This window comes from Apis florea, unplaced genomic scaffold, assembly GCF_048593485.1.
Source record: "Apis florea isolate Af1SG1 unplaced genomic scaffold, ASM4859348v1 contig_3696_pilon, whole genome shotgun sequence".
NCBI classification, from domain to species: Eukaryota; Metazoa; Arthropoda; class Insecta; order Hymenoptera; family Apidae; genus Apis; species Apis florea.
This window is the reverse complement of record NW_028256809.1, coordinates 2,779,266-2,797,810: the sequence shown is the minus strand read 5'-3', so window position 1 is coordinate 2,797,810 and position 18,545 is coordinate 2,779,266. Positions and strand designations below refer to the sequence as shown.

At 35.3% G+C, this 18,545-nt stretch overlaps 3 protein-coding genes across 6 annotated transcripts in view; 1 reads left to right on the top strand and 2 right to left on the bottom strand.

The window, feature by feature from the left end:
• LOC100868385 (furin-like protease 1) overlaps nt 1-18,545 on the bottom strand; it is a 253,922-nt gene that overhangs the window by 44,497 nt on the left and 190,880 nt on the right. The gene's annotated exons all lie outside the window — the stretch shown is intronic.
• LOC105736581 (dynein axonemal intermediate chain 2-like) overlaps nt 1-18,545 on the top strand; it is a 62,069-nt gene that overhangs the window by 42,422 nt on the left and 1,102 nt on the right. The window contains exons 2-12 of one of the 3 annotated variants that reach the window (XM_086914618.1): nt 7,620-7,772; nt 8,117-8,278; nt 8,418-8,518; nt 9,496-9,656; nt 9,981-10,158; nt 10,459-10,887; nt 11,072-11,354; nt 11,701-12,006; nt 12,188-12,524; nt 16,219-17,676; nt 17,878-18,300. In XM_086914618.1, the coding sequence (XP_086770744.1) occupies nt 7,620-7,772; nt 8,117-8,278; nt 8,418-8,518; nt 9,496-9,656; nt 9,981-10,158; nt 10,459-10,887; nt 11,072-11,354; nt 11,701-12,006; nt 12,188-12,524; nt 16,219-16,835 (2,727 nt within the window). In that variant the 3' untranslated portion in view covers nt 16,836-17,676; nt 17,878-18,300. Of the gene's footprint in view, nt 1-7,616; nt 7,773-8,116; nt 8,279-8,417; nt 8,519-9,495; nt 9,657-9,980; nt 10,159-10,458; nt 10,888-11,071; nt 11,355-11,700; nt 12,007-12,187; nt 12,525-16,218; nt 18,301-18,545 lie in introns of all 3 variants that reach the window. The other 2 variants (XM_086914617.1, XM_086914619.1) reach the window with 2 other exon arrangements.
• Nucleotides 1,382-4,760, bottom strand: LOC147656538 (uncharacterized). The gene is made up of 2 exons (XM_086914622.1): nt 4,031-4,760; nt 1,382-3,294 (listed from the first exon to the last, which is right to left on the bottom strand). Exon 2 carries the CDS (start codon nt 2,345-2,347, stop codon nt 1,562-1,564), a length of 786 nt encoding a protein of 261 aa, XP_086770748.1. The 5' UTR covers nt 2,348-3,294; nt 4,031-4,760; the 3' UTR covers nt 1,382-1,561.

Below are 18,545 nucleotides of genomic sequence, written 5' to 3'. Positions count from 1 at the left end.
TTATAAAATCAATCCAAACAATACTTTTTAATTTCTTTGCATGATTTTATTATTATTATTTTTTTTTTAAATTGATTGATATTTATTAATTTTATCCTCTAGTTTGGGAAGTCAATGATGAATAGCATAAAAGAATTTTGTTTCCATTCCACTCTATCGTACAATCTGCCCAACATTACACCGCTTTAATTTTTTTCTGAGCTGAACAGAAGCATTTGAGATAGCAGAGATTAGAAGCGATAAAACATTGGACGTTGGTTTTTCATTAAGGGTGGTGGTATTCGTCATATTTTCGTATTGGAGGGGAAAAAATTAAAGCTGCTCGTTTGGGAGCAAGATTATTTGATGCACAAGTTTGTTGTTCCTCGGCGATATGTAACTGTAAAGATGTACGATGCACCGTAATGATAAATGTGAAAAGTTGGGAACAGCTGCTGCAGGCGAGCTTCTTACCGTTTCTTTCCCGGTGACAACTCGCACCGCATTTTTTTTTCCTTTCCTTTTTCCTTCTTTTTTCAAGCTGAACATTTCCAAGAACGCGCCTTAAATCCCGCGGATGGAGTATTGTTTCGTATGCTTTTATCGCGTTGAAGCGAAGGATACGCTTCTTCATTGTTGCTGTCAAATATTTTATCCCATCTCTAATTTTTTATTTCGCAATCCAAGGATTTCTCGTTGCATCGAATACTTTATGGAGAGTTTTTTTTTTTTTAATTATTCACCGACTACGATAATAATTCTTATTTTTTTTTTTTTTATCATTCGAATTTTAATTCTCGATCGAAATATTGCGCAATTTGGAAAAGCTAGAGGGAGAAATTTTCTATGATAAAGCACGATCTGGCGTGAACTCTTAATCAATTGCTAATTTCTCGAACGAAAACTTTCGAAATTATACACTTATATATTCTATCGTAATTATGTTTTAAAGCGATGCAAGATCGTTTCAACGTAATTAAATCAAAAGTAAAAGCTACACCGTGTTAATCGTTCCTTTGTTCGTGGAAAATTTTACCTCTAATTTCTCATTTCCAACTTAACTTTGGAAAGAAATCTCGTTCCAATTATATCAAGTCGAGAGAAAAGTAATGTTGGATAAATCAATCTTTGTGAAAAACTTTTATTCAATTTTTCAAAACAATCCTGTATTTCCTAATATTCTTTGACTCGCAACCCCTCTTTTGTAACGTACTAATTAATTATTCATTTCCCATATAAAGCGAGAAAAATGAAAAGAAATCGAGATACTTTCGAGTTAATTAATTGAAAAATCCTCGAGAAAATAATTTCCTTTTTGAAAGTTACGAAACGAACTAAGTATAGAATTGCAAAACGTAGAAATTATAAAAACGCACATCGAGGTAATGAAAATACAAAATTATTAAGAATTTTAATATAAATTTATTAATACAATTTAAAAAAAAAATCATAATGTGACAAACACTTTCATCACATTTTTTTTCCGCCTCCAATTATTTCTATTATCTTTTAATTTTCCAAGTATCGACGATATCAACTAATTATTATTACTACACACATTCTTTAAAGCTCATTCTAACTTTTAAGCTTTAAAATTTAAAAATGGACCAAATTCACCGTTAAAATCTACACCCTCGTCACAAAAATGACGTCGCACTTCGACCATTACCGGCAAACACGGATCCAAACTGTTCTTCGTCTTGTAGATCTTCAATCGTACCTTGTACTTCTGACTCTTCCATTCCCCGTTCGATTTGTAATTCTCGTTCCTCTTCCGTCGCATCAAGTGCCCGTCCATCGATTTCGTGTCATTCTGTTGCTGCAACTTGCTCTCGCAGGCGCTTTGATTTTTATTGAATCTACGAGGCTTTTTATAAACGTCGATTTTAGAATCGACACTTTTGTCTATTGTCGAGAATTGATAACGAGAATTGGGCTTCTTATTTCTCTCCTTCAAAGAAATTGCCCGCTTCTTGCACATGGGAGATCTGCAACTCTCCTCGTCTATGTGTATAATTTTCGGCACCCTCTTCGCCTCATCCGATTTCCTTTTCAACGTTTTCGCTTTTTTATTCTTGTTGTACTCCTCGTACGGGATATATTCCATGGTGGTCGGTTTGATCGGTGGTTTGTACTTGTTGTAATTCTGCCTCTTCTTCATCTTTTCGGACCAGTGGGCAGATGGCGGTGGTAGCGGGTCAGGCTTTATGTCCTCGTACGAGGTATTCATTTTAGGGATATAACTCGGCTTGTTGTACGAAGAAGGATTCCCGGAAATTTTATTCTCATTTCTATCGCTTCTTTTGAACAGATACGACTTAAGCGAGTCGGAGCTGTGCTTCTTTATGCAAGACACGAGGAACTCCATTTTGGATTTGACTTTTGACGTCTCGTTGAAATTATTGGTTGAACTGCTAATTGACGTTCTTTGATTACTGCTCGAACCAGTCGAATCATCGGTAGTTTTTGGATTACTGCTACCGGTTGGATTTTTTTTTTTAAATGAATTATCTCTTGATTCCGATCCAATTTCAACAATTCAAGTTGATCCTCTTGCTTCATCAGCTTCTGACACTCGTCCTTCGCCAGTTTCTCAGGCTCTTTGCACTTTTGGACATCATGCTCGCACTTCTCCACAATCGTTTTACACTCCTTTCGAGCATCTTTGCACTTCTCTTTTGCCTTCTTGTGACGCGACTTATCTATCAGGCGAATACACTTCTCGTTTATGATTTGTGCTTGCTCGCAGCTATCAACCGACTCCTCGGCCGAACATTTTTGGATATTGTCCGTGGGAGTTTTCTCCTCCTCTTGATTACATTTAGTGGATTTACTCTTGGGACTTCTTTTCAGCTTGAAAGGAATTTTCTTCCCGGATTTTTCATCGTTCCGTTTCTCGCATTTCTCCAATATCTGTTTGTAGTATTTCTCGTAGCCATCTTTGACGAGTTTGAAATTCGAAAAGCTCCTCCTCGAGTAATTGTTGATGAACGGTTTCGTTAACGTTAAACGTTTCAGGTGGATGGGAAATCGTCTATTCAAAATATAAGTGGAGACTTGTTGCCTGATGAAATTGAAGTTTTGATAGTTGACGGCCGACGGCCTGTTCGAATCTTTTTCAAAAGCATTTTCCAATTTGTCGAATATTTTTATAAATTTCTTGTTCGGGGACAAATAGATTCCTTCTTGTAACTTATAAAATGGGGAAAATTGTAGGATTTTGTTAAAAATATATTCCAAGTATTTCGTTTTGTCAAATTGTGCACATTTTTGATATATTATTCTTGGTATCGACGATTGTACTTTCGAAGATACCTGCCAATTGTAATTAAAAATATCGATATTAATTTAAGATCTAAAGATGAATATATTGTGTGTGACTAAGAAAACTATTATTATTATTTTTTTTTTTTTTTTTTACGAGTAATTGAATAATTCAAAGAAAAGAAGAATAGAATTTATAAACAATTATGAACATTTCATTCACAGAATTATATTTCAACGCTTTCTTCCGTTTCCAAACTGTGCTGTAAAATAATTTTAAATATAAGTTGAAACATATGAATGCAAAAAAGATATGTAATATAATACGTGTGAATGAAAATTTCCTTTTTCTTAGAATTTTTTCAAAGATAAGATCAGAAACGATAAAAGATAAATCTTTGTGTGATTAGTTTTAAAGTTTTTTCAAAAGAAAAAAGAACAATGTAAAATTTTTATTCTATTTCTCATTTTGTACATTCGTATCAATATTTCTATAGAAATATCGAACGAATATTTCAAAGTCTAGTGTGCAAGAAAGAAAAAGAGCTTCGAGAGCTTGTCTTTAACGATGTGTAAATATATGTATCATTAATAATTATATATATACAATTATATATATATATATATTATTAATGATTCATTATTTTACAAAATATTTTATAACAAGATAACAAGTGCTTCATGGAAAATATTGCAAGGCAATATTGTTTGATCATTTATTTGCAATGAATATTTCCAAGCATCTCGATAAATTTGAGGATAAGAAAAAAGGATATAAAAGCTTTACCTTTTGAATGAAAAGACCCAACATTTCCTAATAGAAGTTGAATTGATGTATCTTACATGTTTTCTTTTTTTAGAAAATTTTTCTGAGTTCTTAAAATTTCCTCAGAGTATCTGCTTGTCCTTTTATTAAGATATTCGTTCTTTTTGAGGTTAATTTCTTGTTTGGGTTTTCTCAAATTAATTACTATTCACTCTCTTCTTGAGAATGAATTCTCATAGTTATTTTATTCACAGAAAATTTTAGTAATCGAAAAAAAAAAAAGTATTAATTTTGTGAATGGATTATCAAATATATTAAAAAGTTTTTTTAATTAAATTTTGATTACTAAAATTTTGATCTTGTCATAGTGAATGTGAATTGCGGAATAAAATTTATACGCTTGCATTTTCAGATCGAATGAAATGTATTTCTTTTTTTTTTTTTTTATTTATTTATTTATTTATTCATAATAATTATTTGATATATTCATACAACATAAATTGTAGAATCTTTCTTTTAAAAGTAAATGTGAATTTTGTTATTTGATTTTTAAATCTTTATGAAAAGGATGAAAATTCTACTATAATTAAAATTTCATATCGATAATAATAATAAATAATTCAATAAATTCAATTTGTAATCGTTCTTATTTACAAATTAATTTTTGATATACATGAAATTTGTATTTCTATTACAAATTTATTAATTATATGTACAATCGATACCGGTAAATGTTTCTTTTTCGTTGTTTCATTTGTTTTGAAACAAAGAAAAATTTAATCAAAATACCGCAAAGTGCTTATTTTATTCATCATTATTTCTTCATTATTTTCGTATTACAAATTTTATAAATTTTTTTCCCATAATCCTTTCATCCTATCCTTCTACTCAAGTCTCAATGCTCGATGCGTCGAAATACCCGTAAATACCTGCTATCTACCTGTATAGTTAATTTCTCCTCGAACTTCCGGCATCAGGACGTTTTGGAATCCGATGCTAGATTGCTTTAGTTCCGGGATTCGAGTTCATCTTCGATATGTGCTTCAACATACGCAGACATTAATCGATCTGATTCATCGTCAGTTTAGTTTATGCCGTTGCTCTCTCTCTCTCTCTCTCTCTCTCTCTCTCTCTCTCTCTCTCTGTCCTTCTCTCTATCTATCTATCTCTTTCTAAAAGGCATTCCTCGATAAATTCCATTTTGCATGTTGCTATAACACGACGCGTGACAACACGTACGAACACTGAAACTACTATTTTCGATTCCATCGAAATTATAACAATTTATCATTCAACTACTGTTTGCTTTAATTTGGACCTTCGTTTTAGAATTTAGACTATTATTTTCGAGGATTTTTTTACTCTATTATCAATCCTTTCTTTCTATTGTTAAAATATTTATTTCAGAAAGCTAGGCGCTCGTTTTCGAATATTTAACGAGGCTTTTTAGAATTATTGCTGTTTAGAACTTCGCCGGAAATTGATGTGTTATATTATATAATTCGCAAATTATTTTAAAAGTGTAATATAACTTCAAATCCAGCGTTAAACCTCTTTATTCTACTGCGATTCCTCGTAAAATTTTTTAAAAATTCTCATTCCATCCGAATTAAAAGTACTCGATAATTCCATACATAATAATCACCACCATTTCTCCTTAATATTATCTTAGCAACATGCTCCTGTCCACTGTGCAATTCCCCGACGTTGTGAGCCCGGTCTGTATGCGCTTTGGTGATAATGACCGGGTAAATTGAGCACATGTATGCACTAATGATGCAAATAGGTTAAGCAGCAATCAACTCCTCCCGATGTTTCTCCCTTATTAATAATAATAAAGTTAACCATGCGCGCTTAAACGAAGCGAAATACTTTAGACAATACTCGAGAACAACATTCCAACATCGTCCATCGAACGATGAAAGAAAATCAATTTAGAAAAAGTAATAGAACAAGTCGAAATTGTTACAAGAAATAAAGAAACGAGATTAATTAAAATTATACAAGGATCGTAATTTAAAAAAAAAAAAAAAAAATACACGAGTGAAAGTAAGAGGAATATCCCATGGAATATCCCACGCATACCGATTTTCCATGCGGATACATTCGAATGGACCTACATTGCCCGACCGAATTTTAGCGCGGATCATTGTCAAGTCCTGGTTGCTCGTTCCGGCTTGTGCGTTACCGCACTCGCGGCCCGATCGATCACGATTTCGACGTGAGGCTGCGTCAAATATGATTTGTGGGGGGGGGGGGGGAGAGGGGAACTCTACGTGGCTTATGCGATTTACGGATTCGTGTGAAAGCATTGATTGTCGGATTTCGGTGGAAATTGCGGAAGGTCGCGGAGGGATAATGGTGGTCGAAACCGCTAATTCGACGAAGTGGAGAGACGGGAAAATTGAATCTTTGAATCTTGGGCGGCGAAAAGAAAACTCGGTGGAAGAAAATTAGAAGAAAATCGGTGATTCCTTTCCTCGAGAAAGGAAGGTGGGGGGGGGGGGGGTGAAGAAGCGAGATTTCTTTTTTTTTTCCTTCTTTTTAGAAGAGAGAGGTGGATGCGCTTCTGGACGATTTCGAGCGAGTGGAATCTCCTCGAGAATGGAAATTGCCTGGGAAATTGTGGTGTTGAAACATTCACGAGTGTATCGAGGGCAACGCAGGCGCTCTCTCTCTCTCTCTCTTTCTATACGATTGGTCGAGCGTTAAGATGGATTTAAAGGAGGAAGGTGGAGTTTTAACGTCGTTTGTAATTGAATATCTATAGGTTTGGTGGTAAATAATGCAGGTGAAATTCCATTCAGGTGAGATTGTACGAGATTGCATGAACTTTGCTTTTATTTGTGTGAATCATCGTTGAACGTCATTCCATTTTAAATTTAGATACAATGCGATTGGAAAATTATTCTTTATACATGTTTTATTGCAAACTACTTTTCTTCGTAAACTTTTATGGATACTGATAACATTTTTTCCTTTTTCTTTTTTTCAAATTTATGGGCTCGAATTACGGGAGCCTTGATAGAATGTACTTTTTTACAACCATCTTCCCCATAATCGTTCTCCAATAGGAAAGATGGTTGTAAAAAGATACGTTCATCATACGTCTGCTGTGAAAAATTTTATCATCATACCGATACGTTCGAAGAGAATTGTCGCTTTTTGATAATAATTTTTCAAAGGAAATGCAATAAAAAAGTTTATAAATTCACAAACACAGAGATTATTTCATTATTTCATCGTTATTGAAATTTATTATTGTTACTCGAATATATAATAAATTTCACCAATCTGAACCAAGTTGCATATCAAATTACCAAATAAATATTGTTTTTTCGATCTTCCCCTGTTTCGATCAATCGTAATCCGGCCAGTTCGGCTTAGTCCATCCGGTTAAGATTCGATCCGATTTTACGCAATCGCGGATTTTTCGACCATTTATTTTTGGCACCCTTTTATTTGACTTTTTTAAACTTTATACATATCTATATATATATACACACACACGCACACACACATATATATATATAGATGATTTTATAAGACGCGTGTGACTCAATGAAATTTACCAACGATGTTGTTAACTCAATACACATATATCAAGCAGAGGAGCCAGTTTGGAAGGCAATGCGTCTTCAAATTGGAAGAGCGGATTGGTGTGGAGAACATCCTGCCGGAGCCACATCTTATGAAGGATTACATCCATCGTACGCATACCAATGCCGAGGTGCAAGCGGCTGCACAATTCGCAGCCCACGAGGTAAGAGGCGATTAATAACCTACATCTTTTTTAGGTTAGATTTATGAAGCAGGTATATTTACTATAGGATGATGACCATTTCCAACGATTCGTGTATTTGTTAAAATTGAAATTTTTCAAATGTTGTTTCATCTTCTCTTCGATATTGTAATTTTATAATTTTTTTTTTTTTTTTTATTTACTTTCCTATGATTATTTCAAGTAGATAAATTTTTTATCAATATTAACAAATATTATAATTTCTTTTTATTCATCTTCTCTTTTATTATTGCATTACTTACTTATATATCATTTTTTATTCTCTCAAAGAATGATTGTCTCATATAAATATAATTTTGTTTCAGGCGCAAACAATAAAAAAGTCTATATGCAATACAGGAATGTATCACAAGGAAGGTGGTTGGCCAAAGGATGTGAACTATCGAGATGTCGAAGTTACTCAAAGGTATCGCCGACGTGTGGAAAAGGATGACATTTGGGCACCAAGTATGAGGAAACTTCTCTCGGTAATGGAATATTGAATTATTAATTAAATAATTTTACTTCTCGAGCGGATCATTTATACGAATGCAAATAATTTATGATTAAATTATTGATTGTAAATTATTATAATAATTAAAACGATTGGTCGGAAAAATTGTTTAGATGATGGAGCATTGCGTGCTTGAAAACAATACCATGAATATCTATGAGAACTTTTTCGACGACTTGATTCCTACGCGTATGGCCAAAGAGTACAATCTTAGGTATCATTATATTCAAAGAATTAATTTAATCTAACGGTATTTTAATTTAAAATCTTTCTTTAAAATCGAACCACTGCATTTAAAGGGAAGGAGATTAGGGATAAATTCTTAGAGAAAGATTTTTAGAAAATAAAATAAATAAATCAACGAAACGATGAAACTGGTAATCCCACCGAATTCATTAACGAAACGACTACTCGATTCTACTCATTGAATCGAAACGAGCGTTATAAAATCGGGACACAAATTTACAAGCAATGAATAGTAGAGGCAACGATCGGCACCGATCCGGCAATCAAAATCCGTAGAGTCGTAAAATTAACGACTGAAGCTTGTTTCGTCCGTGATAGCATCAACCGGATGATATACGCTCCCTGTGCCTCCAAAAATCAAAGGGCTTTCGTTTGTTCAATCCCCCTCGTAATGTACGCGAATCATCGCTCTGTTCAAATATTTTTATTTTCAAAATTGAATCGAGCGCCATCTGCATCGATCCTAACCTAAATCACGGATTACCTTTCCATTCCCAATTTTAACTTTTCGATCCGATGGTACATGATTCCGAACTTTTCAAATATACATTTTCCGCGTTATAAAATAAATGAAAACATGCATAAAATTTCATCTTTTTTTTTCGTAATTGCTTTCATTATTGCTGTTTGAGCGTTGGCTACAGCGCCATCTGATATACGTAACATTATTTCGAATTATAGAAAGAAGCAAATAATTATGTAATTTTCAAATTGCACTCTAATTTCTCTCTTTAATAAGTTATTGGATCTTTTTACGATAAATTTTATGTTAAAAAAATCAAAAATTATTACACAACAAGTTGAACTATGGTTGAATTATAATTACATTATAAATAATGTTACAAGTTTCTCTGTTCGGCCTTATAATTTCGTTCAAATCTATCGATACCTTTTCTCTCTCTCTCTCTCTCTCTCTCCCTCTCTCTCTTCTTTTTGTTTCCTCAGGGTTGTAAATTTGTTCGAAGACCCAGAGGTGAAGTCAAGACCGATCAGGCATTTGTCGTGGTCTCCAAACAACGGGGATAGATTGGCAGCTGCGTACGCGTATTATGAATTCGAGAGAGACTGGGCCGACTTAAGTCCATACTCCTATGTATGGGATATTGGTACTCGGTTATCTCTTATTTAATTCGATATTATCCCATTGAATTATATTTACACATCTCTGTTTATGCAGGGTGTTGATATATACATATTCGTGGGACACTTTTGCAAGGTTTTAGAGGCTAAAACGAACGGAAAAGTTGGTATACGAAAATTGTAATTGAGATTTGTTTGAACAGGGTGTTACAATCTATCAATTTTTCTATTTGTTTCGATCTGAATTGATCATCTCACGAATGTGTTTAACAGTCTCTGTGTAAAATTCATATCACCGCTTCATTAACACATATTAAAGAGTTATAAAACATGCCATTTATCCCGCCCAGAGAATCCGAACAAAGCTCTGTACACGTTGAAGTCACAAATCCCGTTAATGACGGTCGAGTTTAATCCTCGTGATCACGTAGTGTTAACCGGCGGTCTCATGAATGGCCAGGTGTGTTACTGGGATTTGCGAACCGGTGAAAATCCTATAAACACCTCTCACCAGTATGTCAGTCACAGGTATGACAGTACGTTCGATGAAAACAAATTGTGCAATTGAGACGTGTATTACAAAAATTGATGGAGCAAATTTCTTGAAAAAGCAGCAAAAGTGTTTTTGTTTAATTCGATTTAGAAAACATTTGTTAGAAATTTCTTTATATTTATATATCATTTTCGTACGTCATCTCCGCTTAAATAAATTCACATTATTAATTTATTAAATTTAATTCATATGATTAAATTCCTTTAAAATCGTCCAACTTCTCGATCCTTAGCCTGGCTAACTGAAGTTACAATTCTTCCATCTTCGTCCTTCAGACACCCAGCGATCCAGGTCCTTTGGATCCCGAGCAAAACCTGCACCGACGTTTTCTCCGCCTCGACCGATGGCCTGGTCTTGTGGTGGGACATCAGGTTTCCAAAAAAGCCCACTGATAAATTGGTGATGGACCTGGACGACCCGAAACGGGGAAATATGTACAAAGCGACCGGCATCACCTCCCTTCAATTCGAGCAAACGATGAGCAGCAGATTCTTGGCTGGTACCGAAAACGGTCTCGTCGTCAATGTGAACAGAAGGACCGACAATCCAGTGGAGAAATTGTTGGTCAGATTCGAATGTTACTCGGGGCCCGTGCTCGCCATCGATCGAAATCCTGTTTACACGAAGAACTTTCTTACGGTTGGCAATTGGTCGGCTAAATTATGGGCGGATGACACGAAGGAAGGAAATTTGTTTAGCATTCGGTGCACGATTATACATACTATATATTATTATATGTTATAGGCTATCTTCTTTTTTCTTTTTTTTGTGAAAAATTTATAAATAATATTCGTAATTATTACTATTCCCTTATTATTTTTTTTTTTAATTAAGATATAATAATCCTCGTATGCGTATCGATAAATATTGTCTTTTTCTGACGAATAGCGAACAAACTGTCGATCTAACCGGTGGATGTTGGAGTAAATCCCGGTGTTCCGTATTCTTCACCATAAACACAGAAGGTTTATTGGAGGTGTACGATATCCTTGTGGGCATGGATAAACCATTGAACGATATTCGACTATGTTTGGATAAACTAACGGCGATCAGCTCTCACGATGATGGCGAGTTCATCGCTGTTGGAAGTCAAAAGGGCAACGTGTATCTGTTGGAGTGCACGAAAGATTTTATGACGATCACGAAAGAGGACAGAATCGCCTTGAACAATGTAAGATCAATTTTAAAGATCGGTTTAACGTAAATTTTGCTAGATTGGTGGAAGATTTCTTTGAAATCAACTCTCGTGCTTTTGAAGATGTAACCATTGGAATATCTTATTAAACTCTGAATATTTTGCTATTCAAAATTTTTTAGTCGTAAAATTATATTCTCAAAAAAAAAAAAAAAAAAATTGGAAATGCATTGAAATTTTGAGCGTCAATTTTACTTCCTTAAAGTGATATTTTGGTAAGAAAAAGAGAAAAGTTTCTTGCACATACTCGACGTAAAGTTTTGTTAAAGAGAAGATGATATTGTTCGTTAAAATTTCATTGAAAAATCGTTTCTTCTCGCAGTATTTGGACAGGTGTGGCAAATACGAGAGGGCGATCGACAGTCGTATGAAAGAGATTCGTATGGCCTATCATGGAATCCACGATGACCTGCATGTGTACAACGCGAAGAAACCGAGAAGAAGAGAGCACAAGAAGAAAGAGAAACCGGAGAAGGAAAAGGAAAAGAACAAGGATAAAGAGAAGGACAAGGACAAGAATAAAGAAAAGAGAAGGTCAAGAATCTCGAGGATTAGAAAGAGTATTCCCAAGATCAGCATTCCTGAGCTCAGCAAGGCGGAGACAGATTACTTCCATTCTATCGAAGAGGTAAAATTCTTCTTCTTCCTTTTTTTCGCGTAAAATCAGTATAACGGAATTTATTGAGGAAAATTCGTGCAATGAAATTTCATTCAAACGATAATAATTTCAATTACATTAATTTCGAAATCACATTATGATAATATGGATACGAATATATATCTAACAAATGAAAATTATTCTCGAAAAGATAATGCACAAATTCATGCCACTCGACGAAGAAGACGTAGAAGCAGCGCAGCCATTGTTAACGGACAGGACGATGGTGGCTCACCCCGAGAAGGTGGAAGAAGTGGAGAAGGAAGATGCGAAAAAGGTACGATCAATAAGGAAGATCAGGAGTCGGCCGAAAGTGGAAAGGCCGGTTAAAAAAATTGTGGAGAAACCGGAAGTCGAGGAAGAGGAGAAACTGGAACTGGAATTGGAAAAGAAGAAGAAGAAGGAAAAAAGAATACGCGCAAAGAAGATTCTGAAGAAGATTTGCCCGGAACCATGCATACCGGAAATCTGTTGCGCCGATATGGAAGGTAAGATTGAAAATTATACCAAATTTCTTTCCCCTTCCTTCTGTTTTCGTTCGTTGTATCGTTTCTCGCTTTCCAATATAAATTAATTTCGATAATGGACGATGGAATATTTGTGTATGTATAATTTCGAGTTTCTTTTTTTTCATAAAAAATAACTCGTGTTTAAAACTATTAGATCTATCTTTCTAGCATGAAAGTTGGAAAAAAGTTAGGATGGATTAAGATGAAATTGTGATTAATGTGAATATTGAAAATTACACGATTAGTTAGTAAAGAAGAGATTTAAAATGAAAGATGCAATGATATATTGAGCGAAGGAATGAGAAATTTTGAGACAATGAATAAACACTTTGATACATTGCAAACATAAAATAGTAGAAATTATTTTTCATAATTTAAACAATTTAGCACGTTAATTATTATTATTATCTTATTAATAAGAAAACTTTACTTTTTCTATTATAATTTTATCCCATTTTTCTCTCTCATAATTCCTTCGATTTATTTCAAAATACACGCCTCTGCAATTCTCTGACTCACGATATTTTTTCAAATTTAGCGCCAGCGTGCGCACGATATTGGCAACACAAAAAAAAAAAAAAAAAAAAAAGAAAAGAAAAGAGACTAACCAACGCCAGCCACTTTTCTTCCGGATTAATTTTAATTTCTCGGCGACGTGGCGCGAAGGGCGTAATCGGCGCGCGCCAAGGGTCACTCGAAGCCACAGCCACCGACTTCTTCAGAATTGGCCCAGAAACTACTCGATAATTTTCCACGGAAATTTCATTTCATAACGCTTATCGTGGCGAGATACTCCCCGGAAAAGTTTCCTCCAGTTACGACACTTGTAAATTTCACAATCAACTGCAGTGGAACTGCAAACAAGGAGTGCACGCTCTGCCGCCGAATTAATTTCAACCCGCGTTTCCGGTATCTCGCCAGTTCCCCAACACGACTTCCCGCCCCGAGTTCTAGGTTACAATTAACTCGGGGTAACGCGTCGGAAGCCACTTAAACGATCGCTGCCAAGTTGATAAAAGGAACGTTAAAATGGTGACCCATTGTTGAGCTTAACTCGAGATGAATGGAAGAAAAATGAAACCCTGTTCGGGTTAATCGAGGTTTCGGGAAGAAATTTTTCGGTCAGGATTGCGCTCGAGCTTTGTGAAATTTTACAATTGGATTTGTAGAATTTGAGATGCGTGGATCTGAATTTTTCACGTTCTTTCTTTCGCGTTAAATAGCTTCGAAGAAATTCTTCGAAGAGGGTTCTGAGTTCTGCTGAGAATTTTTATTAAGTGAAACGTGATATTAATTTTCTATTGTTTCGATTGTCTTTATCAAAAAGAAAATATCTTCTTATGAATCTATTTTTCATATTTCATAGAATTAAAATTTTATAGTCGTATGAAATTTATTACAACGTAATACAAAATACATTTTTCAATACATACAAATAAATGAACTGAAATTATAAACAAAATTGCCATCGAATGTTCCAACAACAAATATGCAATCGTTTAATCGCTCAATATAAATTCGAAACGGCATTTCGAGCGTCAAGGAAACAACAGGTTAATACCGGTTTCGAGTTTCTTGAACTCGGCTCACTTATTAAATTCACCCAACATAACCTAAACACCGTGACCGTGACTTTAAATTCCGACGTCGACAAAGGAATATTTCCGGATGCTTGAGCGACGTCTTTGATCGGCGCGGCCCCATGCACGATGGGAATACAAAAATTGCATTGCACGATCGGTGTTCGTCGCCGATATGGAAATAAATCGTGAACACGCGGCGAGAAACGCCGCCGCCATTAACTTCGACACGCGGTTGTAAATATTTTTCCACGCTCGATAAGACGATATTTCTGGCGAGAAATAATACAAGATTTATCGACGTCGCCCCGTTTTTCCAATCCTCCCCGGAGTGTACAATGTACTTTCCGTTAAATCGCGCCAACGTTGTTTTTTTTATCCCGTGGATTTAAAGGTTTTCGACGGACGTGGGAAACGTACCGATCGAGGCGATCGAGGGAGGGAGATATCGCGCATGCGCCTGGATTAGGATGTGAATATTAATCGAACGTCACGTATATAATTCGTTGTGGATTCGTTGTGCAATGATTTACCGATTGGTCAGATAGATTTTATTTATCATCGTTGTTAGCAAACTTTGATAATTGAATCTAATAATTTTTTAATTGTCGTTGGAAAATTTATTTTTGAAATATCATAAAGTGCAGGGAGTGGATCAATTATTGAATATACTTATAAAAAATCACTGATAATTATTAAATTGTTCATTCAACAGTGTATTTTCATTTCTCCCCGAGTAAATAGAATTTGATTATGGAAATTAGATATTGGGTGGTCCCGATAATTACAAAGAACGGGCAAATCCCCTGCTCGAGTTTCACGATTACAAATTAGGATGGAATTAATTAGCGTCCAACAGACGAGGCTCGCGTGCGTGGAATAGTTTGTTTCTCGGCCAGGCAGGAATCTCGATTAGTGTCAACGGTGCAAAGATACCGATCTCAATGGGATATTCACGATATTAGCCTCGTTTGGGATAATTGAAAAATTAGGCCCGCGTATTTTAACGATGATTTAAACTTCGATGCACGTTTCGTTAACCCCTTCAGGTTCTGAAGATAAAATCGGTTGTTGGCATTTGAATAATTCAAAAGTTCCCTCGTAGATTGTATCTCTCGTTTGACGACGACATGACGGGAGAAGAACTTGATAATCCATTTTAATTGATTTTATATTCGTTCTGATTCGTCCTGTTCGTTCGTTACTTTTTTCAATTTAAAAGTTTTTAACATTGACAAGTTCAATGTTCTAATTTGCCTTTTCTCAATTGAAATTAGAAAACATGAAGCTTGAAGCCTCTGTGATTTTTGTTTATATTCAGAATTTTTTTCTTTTTCACTAGATTTTTGGAAAATTTGTTTAAAATATTCTAGATGTTAATTCAAATTTTGAAGGATAAAATTCAGGAGCGAAATTTCACTTGGATTGTCAGAGGTGGTTAAAAAAACATTAAAGCTCCTCCCTAGATTATGCGCTTTGTGAAAAATGATACATTTTTTGGACCTTTCAGAATCTTCCAACTTAAGCAAATTTCACTCGAAATTTACCCCCTTCTGAATTATTACAGAGGCATAATAGTATGTTACGAAGAAATGTGTTAGATTAGCATAATAGCACGTTGAAGAAATATGTCGGAATTTTTACTTAGAAGGTAATACAGATGTTCCGTACAGGTTTTGTTCCCACCATTTTTATGATTAAAAATAACGTGAAACTATCGTTTTAAATGAAACAATGAAATTTAAATAGAAAAATATAGGGAAGGAAGCGTTAATGATTTTGTTATCAAACTACATCTCCTAAATTAATCTCTGTAAATACGTATCTATTGAATTTACTCGATTATAAATTTATCTCGTTTTATCCATTACCACCTGACTCGATAAAAACTTATTGCTCTTACTTGTTTGTTTCACATTTTTCAATTTTTGATCAAATTAATCGATTTTATACACACATATACATCCATTTTCTCCCAATTTCCAAATCCACAAAAAATAATAATTTCTCCTCGTCCTAGTAATTTTCCTAATCGCGAGGAAATAAAGTGACAACTTTATTGAAAAAAAAAAAAAAAAAAAATTCTGTTCTAGAAAAATATAAACAGGAGCAGGAGGAGAAGAGGAAGGAGGAGGAGAGATTGAAGGAAGAAGCGATCGACAGAACGAGGCCGTTCGTCTTAGACAACAAGTGGTACAAACGATTGACCGATTACATTATTCACATCCCACCACCGACACGCGCCTTCAAGAGGAAGATCCTGATGATGAAGAACGCGCCACCATACGTGCTTCACAAGGAGCTGACCAAGGCGAAGAAAGAGCTCCGCGACTGGCAGGAGCGTGCGATCGCGAAGAAATTGAGCACCTGGACCGTGGAGGAGAAGCTGATGGCGCCACCTGTGAAAGTGCTGAAGGAGGTGCCGGACGAGGAGGTGAAATCGATCAAATCGGAGGATCTGAGGGAGAAAGAGCCTGTCCCGAAGAGAGTTGTTTCGAAGAGGGTGAGGCCACCGAAAAAACTGATGGAGCTGACGAAGGAGGAGCTCGAGCAGAAGAAGAAACAGGAACAGATGGAAATGTGGAATTTAATGAAGGAGAAAGTGACGAGGTTCGATGTAGTGAAGAAGAGGTTCTATCCGCGGATATCGGCCGTCCTCGTGCACGAGAACGAGATGAAGAAATCGGCCGAAGAAGAGGCGAAGAAATAGAATTGGAGAAAATTTATCGAGTAGATATTTAAAAATCGACGTTTTGGATCGATCATTTTGAAAATCGAACGGGCAAATTTATCAGAAAAAAAAAAAAAAAAAAAAAGAACGTATCCAGTGTTTCTTCAATCGAAACGATGACGTCCCTTCTGAAATTCGTCTTTGAAAATTTAATAAAATAGAGAAACGAGGAAAGGAATATTTGAAGCTTCTTCAATTTCGAGAATAGATGTATCAGAGAGATTAGAAAAAGGATAATGTTTGTCTAGTTAGAAATCACGAAGCGAATTATTCCTTTGATATCTTGGAAGCGAAAGGATCGTTAACTGAAAGTCACAAGTTAGCTTTCATGGAAATCCTTTTGATATTTTGAAAAATATTTGGATACTCGAAGTGAGAATATTACACAGTTTCAGAAATTGCAAGCAGGAAAGTATTAGATAGAGCAAGAAGGATAGATCGGAAAGATAGAATATCCGATTCCTCTTTGAGCTTGAAGTCACAAAGATCTATGTTCACGTTCAAATGAGACATCTTGACAATATCTTGGAATATATATAACAAAAAATGTCTCAAGAAATTGAAAGGGCAGTATGTATAAAAAAGAGCAGAAAGACGATATCCAATACTTCTTTACAACTTTCCAACATGTTAGCTTCATATAGCTCACGTATTCCTTTCATATTTTGATAATATCTCAGAAATATCTCGAAAATATATATATATATAAAAAGTGTCCCAGAAATTGAAGAGGCAAAATATACATTAGAAATCGAGAAAAATCTTCCTTCTCTCAGAAAGACAGACACCCTTCAATCCTCATCGAAGAAACACAAGCGTCGTAAGTAGATCCATCGCTGCATCTCCACGTGGAAGAGTTTTGTTCGAGATATATACAATCTCATCGAAAACTTTTCCTTTTTCTTGCCTCTTCCTCGCATCGTCGAACAGGAGCCCAGAAAAGAGTCCGTTTTCTTCGAAACTTTTTTTCCACGGCGAAAATTCATTCTTCCCTTGGTAACAGCATCAAATTCTGGTTAAGAAACAGGTGGTTCGAACGCGAGTTGTCGGATGCAAAAATGGAGGAGAAAAGGGACGCGATGGTTCGGTTCGTTTTTCCTCGAGATCTCGAAGGGGGCACGCGGCAGTTTTCTTCCATTTATCGGCGGAGTTTAAGCGAGAGAACGTTCTTCCGAAGTTGGGCAAGAACATGACGAGGCGGAAAACACGGTGGATAATCCGTCTGGAATTTTCTTTGGATGAATGACGAACTTATGACGAGCAGGTTGGAGAAAGTTTTTAGCATCCCTTCGTCGTCTCTTCACGGAGCCGTATACGTCGGATGGAGGATATTGTGCGGCTCTTGAGGGAAGTTGGCAATTCCTCCTCCAAGAGGGAAAGAAGAGATATGGGATTAATTAATAGCGATCGAAGAAACGAAAACTTGGAGGTTGAAGGATGACAGGTATGAATTCTGTGTTAATCTCGAAAATAGAAGAAGAAAAAGTTATTTTTTTTTTTTTTTTTTGAAAATGATATAATTGAGTCGAATTCTATCGATGGAAGGCATGCTTTGAAACAAATTCAAACATGTGTCAATACAATGATCTTTAAAGTTTTTTTTCATTTTGAATTATTTATGAAAGTTTGTAGAAATTTTTTTCGATATTCTTCCGACAATTGTCCTATTAAATTTTAACCAGGATACAA